At 40.8% G+C, this 22,103-nt stretch overlaps 1 protein-coding gene across 9 annotated transcripts in view; it reads right to left on the reverse strand.

Moving 5' to 3' along the window:
- MYO5A (myosin VA) overlaps positions 1–21,295 on the reverse strand; it is a 117,924-nt gene extending 96,629 nt beyond the window's left edge. For 2 of the 9 annotated variants that reach the window (XM_075273459.1, XM_075273457.1), the window contains exon 1: positions 3,010–3,315. In XM_075273459.1, the coding sequence (XP_075129560.1) occupies positions 3,010–3,042 (33 nt within the window). In that variant the 5' untranslated portion in view covers positions 3,043–3,315. Of the gene's footprint in view, positions 1–3,009; positions 3,318–20,913 lie in introns of those variants that run through there. The other 7 variants (XM_075273462.1, XM_075273460.1, XM_075273455.1 and 4 more) reach the window with 6 other exon arrangements.
- Positions 21,296–22,103: the final 808 nt, after the last annotated feature.

The following is a 22,103-nucleotide window of genomic DNA, read 5'->3' on the forward strand; positions in this document are numbered from 1 at the left end:
CACTGTGATATGTGGAGACAGCTGAATATTAATGGAGGAGGTGGCAGACTTACTTTAATGGCTATGGACACATTTGTGCAGAAATAAATATATGAGCACACGAGTTACTAAGTTCCTGGAGTAATCTGATAATCACATCCACCATTCCTTCTCATGTATTCGGCAACCATTATTTCTAAGTTATTCCAAGCCTATTTTCAGACTTTTGGCTTGGGGGCGTTCCCTAGCACTAATCACATGACCTCTGCTCAGTTTTCACTTTACCTGCGCAGCTTCCACCTCCTACTTCCTCTTTCACAGTTTAGTTTGCATAACCATGTGCACACAGCTTTATGTGACACTATACAGCTCTATGTGCACTCTCAATGGCATTTCTGAATTTTTCCCCTTGACCTGTCTATGCAAGAACCTTGTGCATGGATTTCCCATCACAGGATTGCATCCCTGGCAAGAAGAACTGTCTGTTTCTCTGTGATGGTATCCTGAGCTGCACAAAGCGCAGCAGAGGCATTTTTACAAGAAGAGCAGGAAGGTCTCAGCTATCGGAGGTCTTTTTTGACTGATTTTGCTGAGAACAACACAAAGCAACATGCAGTGCATAACACCACAAGCAAGCTACATCAGACAAACATTTTTTTTTATGTAAACCATTGTGAAAATTGATGTTTCTCAATTGTAATGGGCAAAAAAGGAGGAAAAATAAATAAATAAAAAAAAGACGTTGACAAAGGGAGTCCAAAGCCTTTAAACAGAAGTTTTACCCATCTTTACCAACTCCAGTTCTTGGCATCTTTCAATAGGTGTCAATCCGCTGATTCTGGAGCCATTAAATTGTTTCTTTAGCCCCAACCATTCTGGAGCAATCAATGATATTCATTTAGTGCAATTATGCTCTTTGTCAGATGGGCAGTGTCAGGCAGGGGCAGACAGACAAGAACCGCCCACCTGAGCATAACTGTGCTGATAGTAACAAAACTGATTGCTCAGAAATGGTGGGGGCTAGAGAGAAAAATCAAACTGTGCCAGAATCAGTGGAGCGGCACTTATTAAAGAAAGGGAAGAGTTGGAAGTTGGTAGAGGTGGTGAAAGGTCCAGGAATATTATAGATCACAACCCTATAAAAAGGAATAAACAATTTCCTTAGCAGATCAAAAACTCCAGGGTAATCTATAAACTTTAGCTCACATATCCATCACATTGTATTAAATAACAGTAGCACTTTGGGCATTGAACATGCTCAGACAAGGCAAGCTTCACCTACAGTTATGTGTAATATTAGATGAAGATTTGTGAATTCATCCCAACAATGTTCGCACTGAAGAACATGCTCTCCTGTGCTGGTACTTGTCTTTATGAGTCAAACACCCAAGTCTTATATTCCCTGGCAAACCAACACCTAGCTTCTTGTTTGTTTATAATAAGCCAAAATGCATAAAAAGTACATGTTAATACACAAGGGATAGTATAAAGCACTTTTTGTATACAGGTATATAAGCAATGCAAGCCTAGTTTTGTACACAAGTATATAAAGAAACCTATGGAAGAACCCCTAAACAATTTTTCAATTATCAGGAAATATAAAGGCAAGTACAGAAAATATTCTACCGTTTTGCCAAACATCTTTTGGCAAGCATCTACTGTACCGCTATATTCCAGCTTTGGGTGACTGTTTCGCCAAGAATATTTATGTAGGCTGATCAGATTGCCATCTATACCATAAGGCTATTTTCACATCTCAGCCAGTAATCTGTTTTTGATGGATTCAAAGCAAAAAAAATAAATAAAAAAAATTCTATCAAAAACAGATGGACTGACATTACAAACAGATTACCTTTTGTTTAAACCCATCTGCCATTGACTTCAAGATAAAAAAAAAATATTAAAAATAATGAGTCCGACTCATTACTGATTGGGTTTTTTGTTTTTTAAGGACACAGGGAATGTCCTGAATGTATGGCTTTTTGCTCAGTCTAAAAATCCACAATGGAACGACTATGAACACACAACACCTGAGCAATGGAAGTAGCCACCAAACATCAATGGGAGTAAAACATTTTACCAGTTTTTCTGATCTTTTGATGGAACACAACACAGATGTGAACGTAGCCTTAGAAGGATAGGTGTTGGTAGTGTTCTGGGGAACCCCTGACTAGAAAGCGAGGGACCCCAAATCTCTAAACACTTAATATGTTTTGTCAATGAAGCTACAGAATACCACAAATTAAAATCGAAGTCCTCATTCACTTTTCACTTTCTCCTATAGATGTCACAGATGTCAAAACAAAAGGTCACATTCTAAATCCAGTGGGTGTGAAATTCAGAAGAGAGGAGGATAATGTACTGTCCTAGCTGTGAACACATTTACTGAAGAACAGCACAATAATGTCAAAGTCGACAGTCTACCATCCTGCAATGCAATACACAATCTGTGCCATTTACATTTGCCACCAGTAATATTATCCAATCTATATGGGAGAGAGAAATCACAAACATTAAGACTAAGATATCAGAAGAAAACACATGTAACCTACATGTCACAACCAATGGCATTTTTTTAGGGCCATATATATCATATGTTGTTGCTATGGTATCACAAGTTTAAGAAAGCCAAGATGCTACACATGGCAGATAATACCACACAGGAATTGATCCTCCGGCATCTCAAGCATGTCTGTGGGACAAGATTTCTCAGAGCAGGGCTTTGGTCAGGATTAAGATATTGTAACAAATATCAATCTGAAGCCAAGATAAGTCATTAGATAAAATAAAACATTAACGCAAGCCATGACATCTATATTTAAGACAGATACAGATGGACCTTGTTACTAAATCTATAGATATAGGATAACCAGAAGCAAATATAAAATGTATCAGAGCTTAAGTTTCATAACTATCCAATGTATCCCACCAGCGCTATAGTAAGTAATGGGGAACAGAGCAGACACTATTTATTGTAAGACCATCACAAATAAGGCAGCAGAAAGAAAATGCCAATGACATGATACTCACTTTAACATACGCAAAATCTAAATTGTTTTCCATCTTCCACAAGTAATTCTCCAGATTTCTAGGGCATAGAACCTATAAACTCAATCATTTATGTTAGCATTGGCCTGGATGACGGGCTTATTGAGTGCCAGACATGTTCCATCCTTTTGGCGGCTGATGACACTAGATCATCTGCTTTCCAGAGGTTACATTAAAGAGCCATGGAAATCACAAACCTAGACTTGTGACATGCCATTCCTGGGCTGTGAATTCACTCATTGTGTGGATTTCCTCCAATACACACCAGTTTGTATCTGAAGTCTAAAAGGAATAATTGTGTGTTGCTGAAAGCAAGAAGAAAAAAAGTGTGGTCTTGTGATAATCCAGATGCTTGGCCTGAAAAACCATCTTTGCTCATGTTTATGGCAAATATGTAAGAACTCATCAAATAACACTGTGATAGTCTATGATGTGAATCGCCCTGCGCCTCCCACAACACTGGTTATCACTGGCCAGACAGTGAAAACTTTGCAGGAAATATCCCTATATTAATTCTGGACAGCACCTTGTAAATGGATCAATATATCCATGTAGAGTAATTATATTTAGCATCTGACGCATCTGCCGACTGTAAGAGGAAACATTCCCAGCACCTGCAAGACATGACTACTAAGATTAGGTAAGTGTTTATCAAATTGTTCTGGATGACAGAACTTCAGGAGCACAGCAGACACTATAATTCACTATATCAGAGATCAGACTCTGCTGCCAGATGTTTCCTTGGTCACTGGCCTGCGGGTTTACAACTTTTTGAAGTGTTCCGTGAAGGTTTGGAGGAGATTTTCCAGTGTAAGTGTACTAATTCTTAGTAAAGTTATGCTAATATATATATATATATATATATATATATATATATATATATAAATCATAAACTGTTCCTCATTAAGAAGCTCTTTGCAAATGTGTTTTAGAAATATGTTGTGTAAAACTGAAATATTTCTTTAATATATTAACTTCAAAAAGGCAACTCAAGTGTTTGTGTTCCTCAAAGTTTAGAATTTTTATAAATGGTATTAAAACATGAAAAAAGAAAACTATATAAATCTGGTTCCACGTGATCATACTAACCCCAAGAATAAATCTAATAAATTTCTTCTGCACAGTGGAATCCTTAAAACAAAACCTATAAGAAAATGGTGGTACTGCATTTCTTTTAAAAATTTTGTTATTTAATGATGTTCATAAACTAGAGGTGACCTAAAATATTACATAAGGTTGTCAGTTACACAGGCAAGTACAAATTTTCCATGAAAAAGGAAAATTATGTACAATATAAAAGATATAATTAAAAAAAAAAAATCATAAAACATTCATGGCAATCTATCCAGGATTTTAAGACACAAAAATAAAATAGGTCAAAGAAATTTAGATTTTGTGCCCAATTTGTCGTCCTCTCCAAGAGGAATGTCTAATATGCATTAAAGGGGTTTCCAGTGTGTGTGTGTGTGTGTGTGGGGATAAATTATATTACAATATATGTATTAATTTAGAATGGGTTAAAACACAACCTGTACAATTCCTTGTAGTTTGACACTCCCCACTAGTCCCTATTTCTTGGCGCCTTTTTGACATACAGGAATTGCCAACTCAGTCAATCATTGGGCTAAGTGGGCATTATCAGTAGGTTAAGAGGAACCAGAAAGCAGAGACAATTGGGGGACCAGGCAGCATCAAAATAGGAGCAGTGCGGGATTGCTGAGCCAAGTATTGCTACATATTAAAAAACCACCCCATAAAACCAGTTTAATATAACATTTGGGTGACTTTTGTTATTACATTTTCTGGAACAGAATTATTTCAAATCACAAAAAGGTCAACTAGATGCATAAAAATGCCGCCCTAGGCAGTCCTTCAAAAGGCCATCACATAGGATCATTCTAGTTCAGGTCAAGTGTAAACAATTTGATTTCTTAAGGATATATATGGCTGAAATCCACAAATGAAGTAGGGCAGTCCTAGTTTACAAGTGCTAGTGAGACAAGAAAGTTATTTAGTAAAATTACATTTCAGGCTTGTGTTCTGAGCTAAATTTACCAATATTCAATTAAATATAATTAGGATCATCAACAAGAGATTTATTGGAAAGAGATTGACGGAGACCGTGAACTGAGGAGGGCATGAAAAGCTGAAAACAGCACCAGGCAAACATTCAGGAAGCTGATCGAATTAAGAAGAAAAAGGAAGCATGTTTCTCTCAAAACACAGTTTTATCGTTTTTGTTTTTGTTTTTTTATTCTGGACATTTGTTGTCCATGGCAAATCAACTTTTTTAAAAAAAAACAAAGAAAAAAACTATTCTATACAATTTGGACCCAAGGGTATAACTGGAATAGAGCATGGCTGTGCTTTTTTTCTCTCCATAGACCAACGTGTGCTGACTGTGGAGAAAGTGGACAACACATGTTCTTGAAAGACAGATGTGTAAGACCCTAGTAAGGCACTTCTATGAAATAAGATTATACAGAAAAATCCTGGGGTCAAAGAAGGCCGCACAGTGTTTACTAGCTGGGTATCACTATACACAACTCCAATATCCGCAAACCATATTCCTTCAGCTGTAGCAAGTGTTCCCAGGCTATTTAAAGAGGACTACACGTGCTGCAGAAGGCAGGCTATCAGGTGTCTTCTCTGTGCTTGGAGCACATCCATCTACTCCACTAAGAAGTTCTTTGTACTGGCCATAAATACTCGTCATTTGTAAGTGTCAAAATCTACAGGCTTCAAGGAAAGCCTTTGCTAGGATTGCACTGCTATATACCTACAGAAGTTATTACACAGGCAGTGCCCAGAATCATGAAACTGGTATCTCAAGATTCTCAACACCACCAGAACCAAGGTTCTAGGTGCTACAAAGCCCAACATATCAGTATCTGAAACCCTCGCTCCTTAGTGTGACTCTTCACCTCAGAAAACAGGCCAGTGAGACTCCTTTCAGCTAAATTGTATACAGATTTCTGTGGTGACTTTTATAGGCAAATAGGTGATTTATAGCACAACAGGGAGAAAGCTAAAAGGGATATTTCATACCCTACCTAACAGGGCTGTGAGTTTGGTGGTGAACATCGCAGTGACAGCTTCCCTTAAACAACAAGCATCATACAAAGTACAAAGGCAACACCTAGATAAATATAATGATGGAGGTGTCTATAGCCAGAATATTTTACATAAATATGTAGAACATGTGAAGAAAAAAATAATAATAATAAAAGCGTAGTAATATCCTCAAAAGAAAGTGATTTCACATTGTGAGTGGGAAGGAGAAAGCAGGAGGGAGATATCGCTGGGCATGGACTACAGACACTGCACCGAGAGAAGCCCAACCACTCCGCATGCAAGGAGAGGGGAAAAGAAGCAATTGTTGGGGTAGATTATTTCTATTCCTACTCAACAATCCTGAAGATGAAAATGGCCACTTGTCCAAACCTGAAATGACTGATAAAATCCCTTTATATGATTCAGAGTCTCATATTTACACTAGTTGCAGGTTATGTATTTATATTTGCACTGTTTCTTGCTGAGCAAACTCTACTATTTAAGAAAAAAACAAAAATAAAACCCCACAAAATGTTTTATGTTCTAATACAGCAAGTTATGAAATAGTATAGATTTTATTTTTCCATCCAGCAAACAGTCCATAAGTGTTATCTGTTTTCTCTAAGTGTTGACCTCACACCTGCGCCTCCATGTGTAGGTCACACACTAAAGTCACATGAAAGTGCTGAAAGGGCATCAATTATGGAAGACTGAATCTGGCTAACTAAATCATGTGTGCCCTCATACATATTACGTGAGAGGAAAGGTTAACCATTAGCAAAATGAGTCTCCCTATTGGCCTGTAAACTAAAAAGAACCTACTTCATTTATAAACCGAGCTCCGGACTCTCAATATTGTAATTTTCATCTAAACGGAATGTAAAATGTTCAGGAATAAGAGGAGGACACAAGAAAATAAGCCACTAGAAAGGTTTTCTTTTCCGCTAGGTTTTTATTAGTCACTGTTGTTAACCCTCGCAGAGCAGTATTTTCACTTAACTTCCATGTCTCACACAACCCAGAGATATCTCACCATACTTTACTCACTCCCTCTTAAGACAAAGACTTCTCCAGAATCTGAACTGCCATCAATGAGGAGTAGACAGTACACAGAAGCTTCTTCTACAATTCAAAACTCAAGAACACAAGTAGACGTCAAAGGCTGGTCTGATACGGTGTCTTTTTTTTCAGCCATGTTGTGGATTTTGATCAATAGTAGAATCGTTCCTATGGACAGTCCATTAATAACATTAACAATGAAACTATATATCAGGACAGCATCTTGGTTTAACAAAGAAACATGCAGCGAGTCTGAGCAAAATTGCCAATAATCGACCAAAAGTGGCAAATCATGCCAAACACTCATTTTCAGCTGACAAAGTCAAAAATAACCAACATGACTGATCTATCTGTGGCAGGCAAAAGTCTACCACCGCGTTTGTGGTTTGAAGAAATTTTATAACCGATCATCGGCCAACAAAAGCCTAACATGTATGGCCAGTTTTATGATGGGTTTGAATGGTGGTTTGTGCCAATTCACCACATTATAAGCAATTAAAAGCATAACTAAACCTTCAACTTAATTTTCTGGGAGCATGTGTGACTTAACCTTAGTATACTTTACTAACAAGTTTTGGCTACTTTCTGCAAAATGCTATGATTCTTCATTCTTCTGTTTGTCTATTGACAGCCAGCTAAAATCTGCTTTCACTAGGGATGGACTGGCTTACACATAATGCAGGAAAGTTGAGTCTGGAGAAGGTCTCTTAAAACAGATATACGGTAGGCATTATAAAACTAAGAACAATTCTTCTGGTGTCATGTGAAAGATGACACTCTCAGCTATCACATGGCACCAAAGTCAGCTCTACCAGTTTTATTTCCAGAGATACCAAATATTCAAGATTGGAAGCAGTTGCATATAAATATGCTAGGCTAAACTGTGTCTTCAACTTGTGAATCACTGTTCTAAATTTTAGAATACTTGAGTTATATGTTTGAAGTGCTCGCTCCAGGCTCCCAGCTCTCCTTGCGCTGGTTCAGACGTCTATGTAGACGTAGATACATAGACGTCTGACTGCTGAGAGAAGAGGATCACGGAGGCACCTGGAGCAGCAACGAGATCAATAAGTATAACAACAGTTTTTTTTGTTTCATAATAGGCCGCTACCTGCTGGAGTATCTCCAGCAGGTAGCGGCCTATTTACCAACCTCCCCGGACCTGCTCACTGCCGCCCCCACTTCCCCTTGTACTATGGGCCGCAGAGGCCGGCAGTGAATAGGCCCGGGTCAGGCCGCGATCCCACTGCTGCTATTATTATACTCGGGAGTCTTTTCAGACCCCCGTGTATAATAATCGGACCCCAGGGGAGGTGAGGGAACGTAATAAAAAAAATGTTACTTACCTCTCCGGGATCCGATGTTAATTCTAGCAGGCTTCGGACCTATATGGTAATGCCCAGGTCTACGTCACGTGGTCTGGTATATTACCATATAGGCCCGAAGCCTGCTAGGATTAAAGAAGACCTTTCATGGGTTTGGGGCACAGGCAGTTTTATATACCGCTGAAAAGCTGACAGTGTGAGCGGGGAGGAACGCCTCCCTCCCCTCCTGAAAATACTCGTCTATGGACAAGTACTGTGAGGAGAGGGAGGGGGCGGGCATTCCTCCGCGCTCACACTGTACGGCGCTATAGGCGCTGCTGGGAAGAAGGACGTTCCTGACTGAGTGTCAGGAACGCCCTTCTGACTGTGAAGAGCTATGTTACTGGCACCAATAGCTCTTCACCCGGGGCAGAGATCGTGAAAGCCGACAGTGTGCTGAATTCAGTGCACTGTCGGCTTTCAGCGGTATATAAAACTGCCTTTGCCCAAACCCATGAAAGGTCCTCTTTAACATCGGATCCCGGAGAGGTGAGTAACAGTGTTTATTATGTTCTCTCATCTCCCCTGGGGCTCCGAAAATACCCCCCCAGAGTATAATAATAGAGCTTGAAGGGTCCACTGTGGCCCCTGTAACCTCTATTATGCCCCACAGCGGCCCCCCTGCAGCCTCTATTATGCCCCACAGTCTATTTTGCCACAGTGGGGCATAATATAGACTGCAGGGGCCGCTGTGGAATATATATATTATATATATATGTGGGTTGAGTGCATGGAGAAGTGAGGAGTCAAAGATGTCTATGTTTCAAACTTTACAGAGTCAAGTCACAGCTGAAAGAAGTGGTCGCGGCGGTCCAAAGGGAAGAGACGGGAAATGTGGGGAGACGTCTCCTGTGAGTATTACTGCAGGGGGGGGCGGGTGGCTTCTTTCAATTGTCCGCCTCTGGCAGCAGAGAGGCTAGGTTCACCACTGCAGGCTCCCCTGCATTATACAAGAGCCTGCCCACTCATATACCTAGGGAAAGAAGGTGTATAGATTTTCCATTGAGAAACTAGAGAAAGAATAAAGAAGTGCAGTATTTCACAGAAAGAAACTGAAGTTTGTTAAAATATATTGCAAAACGTATAAGGCTAAGTTCATGCTATTGTTAATAACGCTTGTTGCTGTGATCCATCATGGGATGAAAGGAATGGACATTAATTGCAACAGAGTAATGGACACTGGAAGAGCCCCCTCAATCTGTGTCCGTTCCCATTAGCTGTAATGTAAACAAGGTGACAGACACATCACATTTGTTTACTTTTCTAATGGAAGAAAAAAACCTGCATGCAGAAACAAAGCTACTGTCATGTTTTTGTTTTTTTTTACATGGGGGTAACCGACAGATGAGAGAAATGGACATTAAATAACATTAGTGTGAACCTAGACTTAAGGGGCCTATTCAGATTCCAAAAATTATCTGCAAATACATCCACAGCAGTGCTAAATGCTCACTGTTCCTTTGTGAACCTTTTGCCTGACTTTATTTTACTTGCTGCTCCTTGCATCACTGTTATTTACATGCAATAAATCTGTGGACAAAGTACATTTCCCAGGACTTATTGGTCGGCTCTCACTATGTATCCATCCACATTCTATTGCAATTAGATCACAAGGTAAGAAACCACTCCCACATCTAACATGCTGCTGTGAGATTTCATTTGCTACCTAAAAGAGGACCTTTCACCACCTCCATCAAATCCAGCTCTTTACATCAATAATTAGGTGCTGCTCCACTGATTCTGACACAGGTGGAATTTTTACCTTTAGCACTCACCATTTCTGAGCAATCAACGCTGTTAGTTTGGATGTTTCATATGCTATTTAGGCTCTGAACTATCAGCAGGGTGGTGTCAGGCAAAGGGCGAGACTCTGAGCTATGACATTGGTTGCCTCTGATTGGAGCTCTGAATCGCACACCCCTGTCTAACACTGTCTTTCTAACATTACAGAGCTGAAATAGCTCCTCAGACACCAAAACTATCTGTACACATTGCTCAGGAACGGTGGAGGATGGAGAAAAGAAAACTGCACTTGAATCAGTGGAGCCCCATCTATTAACAGATGGTAAGAACTAGAATTAGTGAAGATCCTCTTTAACTGCTCACTGGGGGGGTTGGGTAGTGAGCAAACAAAACATCACTCAGAGGTCAATGATCTCATAATAAATCAGATAAACTGTGCAGAATTTAAACAGGAAGTGTTTTGTATTGATGCATTCTATTTAGCCCATATTTTTTAAAAACTTGATAACCCCTTTAAGGATGCAAATTATGCCAGAAAACAAAGTTATTTGAAAGTCTAGTTACGCTTGAAAATTGGCCTTACACTTAGGTGTGAGCCCCAAAGGTGAGAACCTGTATCTAGCAAACAGTTATGGCACATCCATGTCCAAAGTGGTATAAACCCTTTAATAAAATATTATTGTTGTTATTATTTTTTTTTTTTTTTAAGACATTTGTAAGCTACTGAAACATGCAATAGAAACAAATCTGACAAATCTCTTTCACCACCACCTATCTTACCAAACACAACCCTAAGGGAGCGTTCACACTACCGTCGGTGTCCGACATGTAGTGTCCGCTCAACCCTGCATGCAGGGTTTTTCTGTCCGCTTGAGAAGTCGGACATCTTCTCTTGTGGACAGGGAAGGACGGGCACGGAGTGCAAAAGAACGCACCCGATGCCCATTCAAGTGAATGACAGGTGTCACGGACACATCTAGTGTCCGCTCCTAGTGTCCGTGACAGATTTTGAGCGGACACTACATGTCAGACACCGACGGTAGTGTGAACGCCCCCTAAGCAAACGCCACCTGATCCCTGGGCCACCACCAAAACCATAAATAGCAGTATAATTCTACATTATAATATATATTTACAAATATATTCCAGCAGCCATCAGGATGAAGAATATGTAGCCCATACTTCTGTTTGCAACAGAATCCATTACCCCACTGTGCCTACAGATATTAAGCATATGCATGGATGAAATCCCACCAATTACTCTCCATTGTCTCCTCAGTATCTCTGACATCAGATGGATTAATTACATGTAGCTGACTGTTCTTATGGGGCAAATAACGTCTTCCATTCTGCTGCAGCCGGCTGCTAGGCAACATGATGTAACTCCTGACTACTACTATTACTCACCTTCCTGACTGAGGACAGAAATATCTGTTTGCTGACTGAACCCAGGGTGCGTACTGCTTATCTGTGCTCAGCAATACCCTGCCCTGACAAGAAAGATGCCTAGAGAACAGAACACAATTTGACCTAGATATTGGAATCATTTTAATAACACTGCGCAGATAGGTGAGCCAGACTACAGAGAACATGGATACTCTATAAAGAAGAACTACATTGGTTTCATCACCAGGACCATACTGCAGGCAGGAAGATTTCCCCAAAACAGAATACAGAGGGTGTCACATATCAGCATCATCTCTGTGATATTACTCAGGGACACGTGAACCAATAGGCATTCTTAAAGCCTTTGACAATACAAAATGTGAAGCTTAATTCATAACTAACATCACTTGTCAGTACATGATCTGCTCAGTTCCGGTCCTTGAATGCATCACATGACCCACGATAAGACTCTCCGACTTGCACAGCATCTTACATCTCGATCAGTTTCTCTGATCATTCCTATCAGAATCTAAATGTGAGTCTACAAAAGACTTCCGCTCCACAGATAAGACGATTTAGACTTCAGAAAGATGGCACACACATGGCAAATGATGTATCCAAACATAAAAAAGCCACTGATAAGCAAATTAAGCTACATCTTGTATACATTACCAATACTGACACTGAGGGTGTCATAGACTTGCACAGAGAACCTGATGTCAGGCCCACATAGCAGATGTGAGTGCTGGGTGGGCAGAGTCACCATACTGCACGATAAATATGGCCAGTACTCACAGGCAAATACACACAAAAAAATTATCTGTCAGAGCACCACTTTAAAGGGGTTGTGGTTCAAACTACACAGCAGATGGTCAAATGCAGGGACCCACTAAAGATCAACCAGGAATGGAGTGGTCGTGAGCATAGATGACCAGAGTGCCAATCACTTCTATGGGGCTGCCGATCTCCAGCAGGCCCATAGATGTGAAGGGCGAACGAGCCATACATGTACTTCGGCTCCTCAGTTGAACTTCTCAGTTCCCATTGTACCAAATGGGTTGGGTAATAAAGCAGCATATTCACAGTAAGGAATTTAAAGGGCATGTGCCACAAATGACACTTATCCCCATCCAAAAGGTAGGAAATAAGTGTAAACAGAGTCTAAGGGCCATTTTTCTTTTTATGCACTGTGCCCAAGGTGACAAAGATGGTCAGTTTTTCTCAGGACATATTTAGGCAGCATCTTCATGCTTGTACTTGTTTTCTTAATGAAATATCTACTATTCTAAAATTAATGGTACCTTCATCAGTCCTTTACACTTAATTTCTCTGATGACAGTGGTTATCCAGGGAGCGAGAGTGCTCAGCATGCTTGTTTTCTACCCTGTAATGATTGTGATTGCTTTGATAGCTATTATGTACTTTTAGTGCTATACATATCTGTATATTGGTCCACATGTTGGAGGCTGATGAGGAAAATATACTTTTTCCGCTAATAATGTTCTGATATATTAGAAAATTATATTAATAGCTATTATTAATAATCATAATACCAGATAGAGAGCATGCAGTCCAGTTATTACTGCCCATCATGTGTAACTGAAAAAAGTGACAGCAAAAATATTTTAATAAGGCAAGAGAAACACAATGCATTAAAAAAATATTACCTGTTCATTGTTTAAAGCTTTTCCACAGAATAGACCATCAGTATCTGATCAGTAGGGGTCCAACACCCAGACTCTGCACCAATCAGCTATCCCGGATGTGGTGCTAGAACCGAAAAGAACTATCTGCTATATAGTGACCATGGTGGGGTACGGCTGCTCTGCTTCTATTCACTTCAAGCTACAGTACAGATTAGGAGCAAAGATATAGTCAGAGCTTAACTGACTTTTGGTGGGACTAGCCAGACATCAAGTCTCAAGCCAAGTCCTCCACTGGGGTCCGTAAAGTAGATGAGAGACCAAAAAGTTCTCTGTCTGCCAGATGCTCTCTATTTCATCTTCGATACAGTTTACTAGTGATAGGTCACAGATTTAAAGGGAGACCACCACCACAAAAAAACTCTTCTAATCTATGTATATGCTGTTGTAGGGACAATAATATTTTGTTTTAAAATGCAATAGTTTTGCTGAAAAAATGAACTTTTTGTACAAACACAAATGAGCTGTTTGGTGAACAGAGGACATAGCCACATGTGCAACTGTTTTACCTGTGCTTGCCACTCATTGCCGCAACTAACAAAGGCTGATAAGTGCTGATGTGCAGCAAACACAGGCACAAAAACAGATGCCCTGGCGTATCTGGCCCTAGTGCAGCAAGTACTTTCTTTGCATACGGAATCAAAGTTGGATTTCTCAGCAGTAAGTCTGCACTTGGACACAGGTATGTATGAGCGCTATGTCACTAGCTGCTCCTACATTAGCATATAATGGTTTTAGAAGCCATTTTGGTGCTTTAATATCAAGTGTTGAAGGGAGTTCCTTCAGCAAATACCTATAGTTCAAGAGGTTCTCTAAAATGAGTGCGTCATTTATGGTGAAGAAGATATTGCACATATGTCTTTTGCTACTTCTGTACTGGCAGATGAATGAAAAGACAATTGATACTTATGCTAGGTTCACACTAGCATTCAGATCTACGTCATTTCGGCTCCGCATGGGAAACCCGAAAGATGGCGAGCGTGTCCACTAAAAAAAGTGGTTACCCTCGGACCCTATAGACTATAATGGTGCTCACTGAGTGGCCATTTGATACTGAAACGGCGGAGAGAAAAGTCCTCTATGCAGGACTCCTCTCTGTCGATTTTTTTTGGCAGACTCTACAGAAACTCCAACACAAATGTGAACCTAGCCTTACTGTGCACAATGTCAATGTAAAGAGAATTAAAAGAATTGCAGATATGTTCTATGCAAAGAAAATAAAAAAATGTCTCTGAAAGCCGGTCAAACTACTTTATACAGGTATGCAGTATACAGGCCTCTCTAGCTGAGATGTTACAGGAAACACTCTTACTGCATTCCAATACAATATATAGAGATGTTGTAAATATCACTGAAAGGCTCACTCAGTGTTTTTATAGTTGTTTTTATTGGGGTTTCTACCAACACATACAGGTGCCAGTAATTCTTATTCATTTATGGGGTGGATGAGCTTAAGCAGCCATCCTGCCATGTGAGAACCTACCCTAAGGTCATAGTACTCTAGCACAAAGCTGTGTCTATATGAAAGCACTGAGCCGTCATTCAATGAACCAGCCGCACTACAAGAAGTACAGTGTAGCCCCTGGCATAAGGATCCCAGGGGTCAACTTTCAAAGACTTTTTACAAGGTACCCAAGTGACGGTCACAAAAGCGTCCAGACTGAATTCACCTTTAGGCAACTTGCAGACTGAGTGTGTTTTTTTTTAAAGATTTTTTTTTTTTTTAAACATAAAAACATCAGTGTTCTGTTTTTTTGTATTTATTAGTCACCCAATTTAACATGCATTTCTTCAGTTTTTTTCCCCTATACAGAAAAAAAACCTCTTAACATCTTGCATTTTGAAAAAAATAGCCAGCGAAGCAAAAATGCCATGTCTGTATTGTATTTCAGGAAAACCTATAGAACATGTAACATCTGGATCCAGCAATTTTTTTTTCCAAACAACATCAACCCATATGTTTCTCAAACACACACACACACACAGACAAAACAGTTGAACCAAAGACAAAAAAAGGATTCAGCAGGAACTACTTTATGTTGGGACTACACAACGATTTTGCCCGCTACACCTGTCATGCAACCAAAGATCACTGTCGACCTCCATTCATTAATGTAAGTGAATGGAGCCTGAGGATACTGAAACAGCAACTCTTAGACCTAAAGGGGATTTAAAAAAAAATATTAAAATTTATATATTGAGCAGTCACAGCAAGGCATCATAGTAATCTTTAGTTGCATGACAGGATCCAAGGCCAAAATCACCATGTAACTTCAGCTGGGGCTAATTGAAAAATAACCAAAACCAAAGATTAACCAGGATAACCAATGTGATTTTGTTGACTTCGGTTATTTGGTTCCGGTATTACATTATTTGTGAGGTTCCATATGCAGTTTCATTTGGACTGAACCGAAACGGCTATTATACTCTCAGTAGACTACACAGTACAATTAGCGGAGACCTGCGAAGGTGATCCAACATATAAAAAAGTATTACTCACCTGTCCTGCACTCCGCCATGACTACCTGCTGTTTGCCTTATGTCAGAGACCGCTGAAGACAGTGATTACAGACCTCAGTGGGTTACATCGCGTTGTGACACACAGACGCAAGTATCACAATGCTGCATGATCCATGGAACTGCTGTCCTGAGACCTCCACAGTCCACAGTGGTCCTTGGCATCTGTAAGAAGACCTGGAAACACTAGGTAGTCATAGTGGAGCCCAGGAGAGGTGAGTAAGCCTGTTTATGTTGGATCACCTCTCCAAGGCCGCCTCTAATTATACTCGAGTCTGAAGGGACACCAAAGTATAATAGCATTTGTGGGTCAGCCGTGTTTGGTCCAAATGAAATCACTGGGTGATACTCGAGCAATGAATTTCACGAAGTTTACCCAACACAATCTATAAACGGGGTGTGGTTTAAAGAGGGCAAGGCCTAAGCAATTTCCATTAATCATAATCGAGGTAAAATGCTTGATTAATCACAATTTAGATCGTAACTACCCAGCCCTAACTTCTGCCTTACATTTCCCATGCCTTTTGGCATCAATAATGTCCACTAAATATGTTACAGTGTTAGGTCTCTGCAGAAGTCACTCAAAAAGCAGCTCTGCCTCGAACACAGCAGGAGATGGCAGTTCTAGACTCCAGGGGGTGGAAAATAAAGTTGTAAAGACAGACAAAAAGTTTGCAGAGTTTTCCTCCATGGACTTTCTATTACAAATGTATCTATGGGAAAGCCGCCGGCGTTTCCGTAGTTATAATTGACATGCTGCGATTTGCAAAGCCGCAACGGCTTTGTAAATTGCAGCGTGTCTGCACTGCGTTTTTTTCCGCAAAGTGGGCATGGGATTCGCATGAATCCCATCCCCTTTGCTTGCACTGTAAAACGCTGCAATTTTTCCTGCAGCCTCTCCGCTGCGGGAAAACCGTGGCGTTTACGTCCCGTGAGGCTCCGTATAGTGTCCTACATGAAGCAGGAAATGGAATGGCTTGTGAAAAAGATTACAATAGTCCTTATTTTGCCCAAGGACACTAACGTTTAGCATCACAAAAATGAAACCAATAACTGTAACCATGACATGAAGAACATGCAGAAAACATGGTGGACCCTAACAGGGGGAGCTTAACTAAGAAACTCAGACCTCAAATAAGGAACTATACAGGCTTCCAAATGTTCTAAAGACATCCATAGTCATACTAGTTGGTGTTCATACTCACTTTAACTAAGGCATATTGATTTGTTCACCTTAAAAGGGTTTTCCATGAACATAACCATATTTACATTTGTTTACAGTTAAACATTTTATAAAATATAAGTAATTGAATATTTTGCAGAGTTTTAAAGTTTTTCTCCAACCATCTTAGCAGTGACTATCTGTTCAGTGGATCAGTTGCCAATGAATATGACCATGGATGAAGGAACTTTCTATACTCTAAGTGTTTCTTAACCTTGTTTGAGGTACCGAACCCACCAGTTTCATATACACATTCACCGAACCCTTCTTTAGTGATAAATCAAATTCATTCGGGCCTAATCCAGAGTGGAATGCTGCGACCTGATGCCCGTGCACTGCATTGGCATTCCGTCGTGGCTAGCCGCGTGGTATGTTCGCACGCAGAATCCATTTTCCATTTTGTGAACATACCCTAATATGGTTAGAGAAATTCTTCAAAATTCTGCAAAAAAATTAGTTGTCTACACATCTAAAAATGGTTATGTTCATGGGAGTATTCCATTAAGATTGTGTTTATAATGGTGCTTTTATGATGCTTTTTTTTTTAATTAAATGCTGTAAGCTAATTTCCATTATATTGAAGCAATCTGATTTTCAATGACATGGTCATTGGCTTATAACTCACTATGCAGATATAAATAATAATGAAGTCCTAGTATATCATGTGCACAAACACACAAGATGTAAACCTGGCAGCTTCTGCGCTTTTCAGGAATCCCATGCAAATGACCAAATAGACCCAAGCATGAATGGCATTCTCTCCTTCACTTGAAGCTAAGAATGGGGACTTGTTCTTGAGATACATAAGGGTCCAAGATCTGGGAGCTTCCTCTATCAGGCATTTATGGAATATCCTATGACCATAAATGCCACGATGGGAATACCCCTTCAGACTATGTTCACACATGACAGATTGGAGCAAAAATTTCTGCCACTATCCAATTGAACGGTTGTCCTTCTGAAACACTTGTGCATGTCTGAGGTCTTATTCTCCTCTCCCATCCAGCCAACACACGGACTGAGTTTTGTCATTTGTATGCGGGGTTATCCTGTACAGGCAAGGGATAAATACTGATTCTGAGACAACCCCTTTACAGATGATTGTATTTCTATTACTGTTTTCTAAGTAAAATCATCCAGTTAATATATTCCCAGAGTGCAGACACATTCATTGGTTCCACTTTATATGTGAGACTGGTTAATCTGCTCATATAAAAAGTGATTTCCTCTTGCCAAGCGTAGGAGCCTATGTTTGTAAACTCCAAACTGCAATGAACATAGCCACCTGCAGAGTCACTATGTGTGATACAGTGTCTTATATGTGTGGAGAACAAAGGACGTGGAGCTTTAAATGAGACAAAAAGCCAGCTGAGGGCAATGTCTGCCAAGCTCTGTGACGTGGCCTGACAATTATTATAGAGTATGGCACAATCTAAAGAGCAGCCATTATTATGTAAAGCCCTGGAAAATCAACATATTGACATCAAGTATACCTTTCCGGCAATATTATTAAATTATTGTATTGTATTGTATCTATATTGTAGTTAAAGATAAAACAACATTTACTTGGATGCAGGTTATAAAATTTGCTTTGTTTGGCTTCCGCAGCTTTCATGTATACGACGTAGAATACATTCCCTGTGGTTGCACATGTATACTGTCACTCTATTCATCACTGGGATTGCCAAAAATACTCAACTATATTCAGCAGTCCTATAGAGCTGAATGGAGCAGCAGCTTACATGGTCAACAGCCACCCCATTCACACAGGGGACCCCATTTTTATGAGTGGTAAGGGGACCAGCAGTCTAATCCCAGAATACCAAAAAGGAAGTTTGTCCAATAAAATTGAGATATAGATTCTATATCATTCTCAGGAGTTAAAGGGAACCTAACTCCTCCCCTCAGCATATTAAACTGCTGCCGGTACATTACAGAACACATTACATTGACAAATATCATACCTTTATAATGCTGCTCACTTTTGCACATTTGGAGAAAAACAACTTTTAAAAGATATGTAAATGAGGCAGTTGGTGCACTGGGGGCGGGGCCTACGGCCATGGAGCACTGCTGTTATTGATCAACTAGAATAGGTTATGTCATAGCGATGGGAGGATCAACAGATAATAGAGGTTTGAATGGCAACAACAGAGCTCCAGGAAGTGAAGTCCCGCCCCCAGTGCACCAGCTGCCTGATTTGCATAAGAATTAAAAGATGTTTTTCACCAAATCTACAAAATTGACATACATAGCAAAGGTTTGATGTTTAGCGCTGTAATGTGCTCTGTAACATAGTGGTGGAAGCTGAATATTCTTAGGGTAGATGGTAGACTCTTAGTAGACAATACATTTTCACATAAACATTTGACGCTTAAGTAATGTTAACACTGAGCACCTAGGAAAAATCCAACTGGCTACTGGAAACAGTTTGCTTATTCAGAAAGAAGAGTGAAGGACTCCGACTGTATCAGTAGATGGTGTGTGACCCTCTACAGAGATTAGCCTCACCACAGGCACCAAAACTGCTGTACTCAGGAAGATCTAGCCCAACATTCACCATGAGAATAAGGTGAAGATGAATGTAGGCTCATGGAAAGTTGAAGGGTTTACTTGCACTACGAGGGGGGGGGGGGGGGCGATTTCATTTATGCTATTGGCAGTCATGACTTCCTGAACACTAATACATAATCTATATCATGGCCTTCAAATGTTACGCATCACTTATTGTACTAGTCTGTTCATATGGAACAACGGGCCATTTTGGGCCCTTACAGGATCCAGGTGTAAATTCTTTTATATAAAGTTCTCATCCTAAATATGGGCCCTTCCCCCCATATTCTGTTCTATGCACATGTCTAAATTGAAATCCAGCAAGAGATTAGCTTTTTTTTTTAGCTGCAAATGAAAAAATTAACCTTCAAGAAAGCAGTGCTATGCTTTCAATGCCCAGAACATACCGGGTGACATCTTCTTCCTTGATCAGAGTCTTATTAACACATGGTACATTTCACCAGGCCAAACATCAGCAGCAGGAAATGTGGAAATGTAGTTTATATGATTCATATTCTGAAGAAATAATCTGCTTTTATCCCTCCCCCCCAATAGCTACACGGCCTTCATCACACACCCGGGCCCGGCACAAAGACTCCAGCAGTGGGATTACTGCCCAGAAGGAGCCGTCAAGGACAAACTGGCCATCCAGTGTCACATAATCCTCCATCCCAAAGACATGAGGGCAGATACAACCCCCTCCCCCTAAAATCCTAGACTATTAGGAGATGCCCAGAGGACCAAATCTGCAGCATCTGTATTGTCAGCAGAAGAGATAAGCCACATATCCAGCCCCAAGACACAACAGATACACCTATATCCAAAGCCATCATAATACAAGTGCTGCCCTATGACGACATGTATGTGACACAGATCATGGCCAACATTCTATTAGGTCGTATCCTAATAGAATACATAATAACAATCCATAGCAAGGAGCGGTGTATCACCACACACAGATCATGTCCAATGAGAATACAGCTTACATAAATCACAGCTATGTATGACATATGTATGTAGCTGTAGTACATGCATGTTCCATATACAGATCTTGTACACTTAGATGTGTAGCCCATCATGGATGCTGATGTGGCCTGGATAGGAGAGGTCCTGGATGCCGCACAATGGCAGGGGAGGATTTCATTCATTGTGCACAGCACAGGGCCAGCCTGCTGGCTGTATATTTGGGGGCTGCCGTTACCTCGGAGGTGGCTCACCTTTGTGTACAGCTCCAGGGCTGCCTGTATATTGGGGGGCTGCCATTACATGATCGGAGGTACCTCACCTTTGTGTACAGCTCCAGGGCTGCCATGCTGCCGCTCCTGCGGTGCCGCTCTACACGCAGCGCTCCCGGTCACCGCCTCGGCTCCCGCGCTTCTCAGGTGCGGTGAGCGGCGGCGTCTCGTGCCTTCTGCTCGCTCTCCAGGCGCAGTCCGGGCGACGTCCTCAATGGAAGGTAGCGACGAGCGCAGCCATATTACCTGCCAGCCAGATTTCTATTTTGGTGTCCGTCTCTGTGCATTGTGGGTATCAGTGATGGCTGGAGCTGGGGAAGCTGTGATTCTTGCCTTGGCTGCTGGACACGATTGCTGGGCTGACTCTGCCTCCCATCGGCTGTAACTAGAGCATCCACTGCTGCCTGTCACAGCTCATCCCGTGCTGCAGTCAGGAAAGCAGAGCTGACGCCACCCGCAGGGGGCGCCAGAGAGCGCATCAAACATCAGGGCCCTCGGGGAAGGGAGTTTTTAACCCCTCTGCTGCCGGACTATAGTGGTGCTAAAGAATGGAGAGGTGCAGAAATCCAGGCATCACATGGTCATAGCACAGATCAAGGAGCTGCTGCCATTTATCCAAAGGCTTTCTGGAAAATGAAGAGCTGGAGTGTGAACACTTGTGATTGATAAAGCCATGATATTCTGGATTATATTCTGGATTATAGATGCTGCTGAAAAAAACTGAAATGCACTGATATACTTGTCTATTTATACCATAAAAAATATTCCTGTTCACCAAATAACAAAGTCCTCAAGGTGCACGGATCCATTTTGGGTGACCATCCACCCGAAACGTTAATTTTACCTTCTGGAGCGCTGGATTATTCCTTCCTGGTTATACTTATCTATTTATGAGTATTGATATGAGGGTGTTTAGGCCAAGGCCCCAAATAGCAGGACACAGCAAAAGAATGCCACTGGAGAAACCGCAGCAAAAACAAATTGTGGTTTTTCCTGCAGCGCTTTCCACACAAAGTCCTCAGAGTTTCTTTTGTGGACTTTCTGCTTCCATTATATCTATAGGCAACGGTTTTGGAAATCGCAGCGCCTATTTTTCTGTAAATGTGGATGGGATTCACTAGAATCTAATTCCACTTTGCAAAGACTGTAAAACTATGAGGCCAAACTGCGGAGCTTACACCACATGAGACCTCGGCCGTTATTCACAGGATAAGTCATCAGTATATGATCTGCTGGGTCT

The sequence above is a fragment of the Leptodactylus fuscus genome, chromosome 5 (assembly GCF_031893055.1).
Source record: "Leptodactylus fuscus isolate aLepFus1 chromosome 5, aLepFus1.hap2, whole genome shotgun sequence".
In the NCBI taxonomy this organism is placed as follows: Eukaryota; Metazoa; Chordata; class Amphibia; order Anura; family Leptodactylidae; genus Leptodactylus; species Leptodactylus fuscus.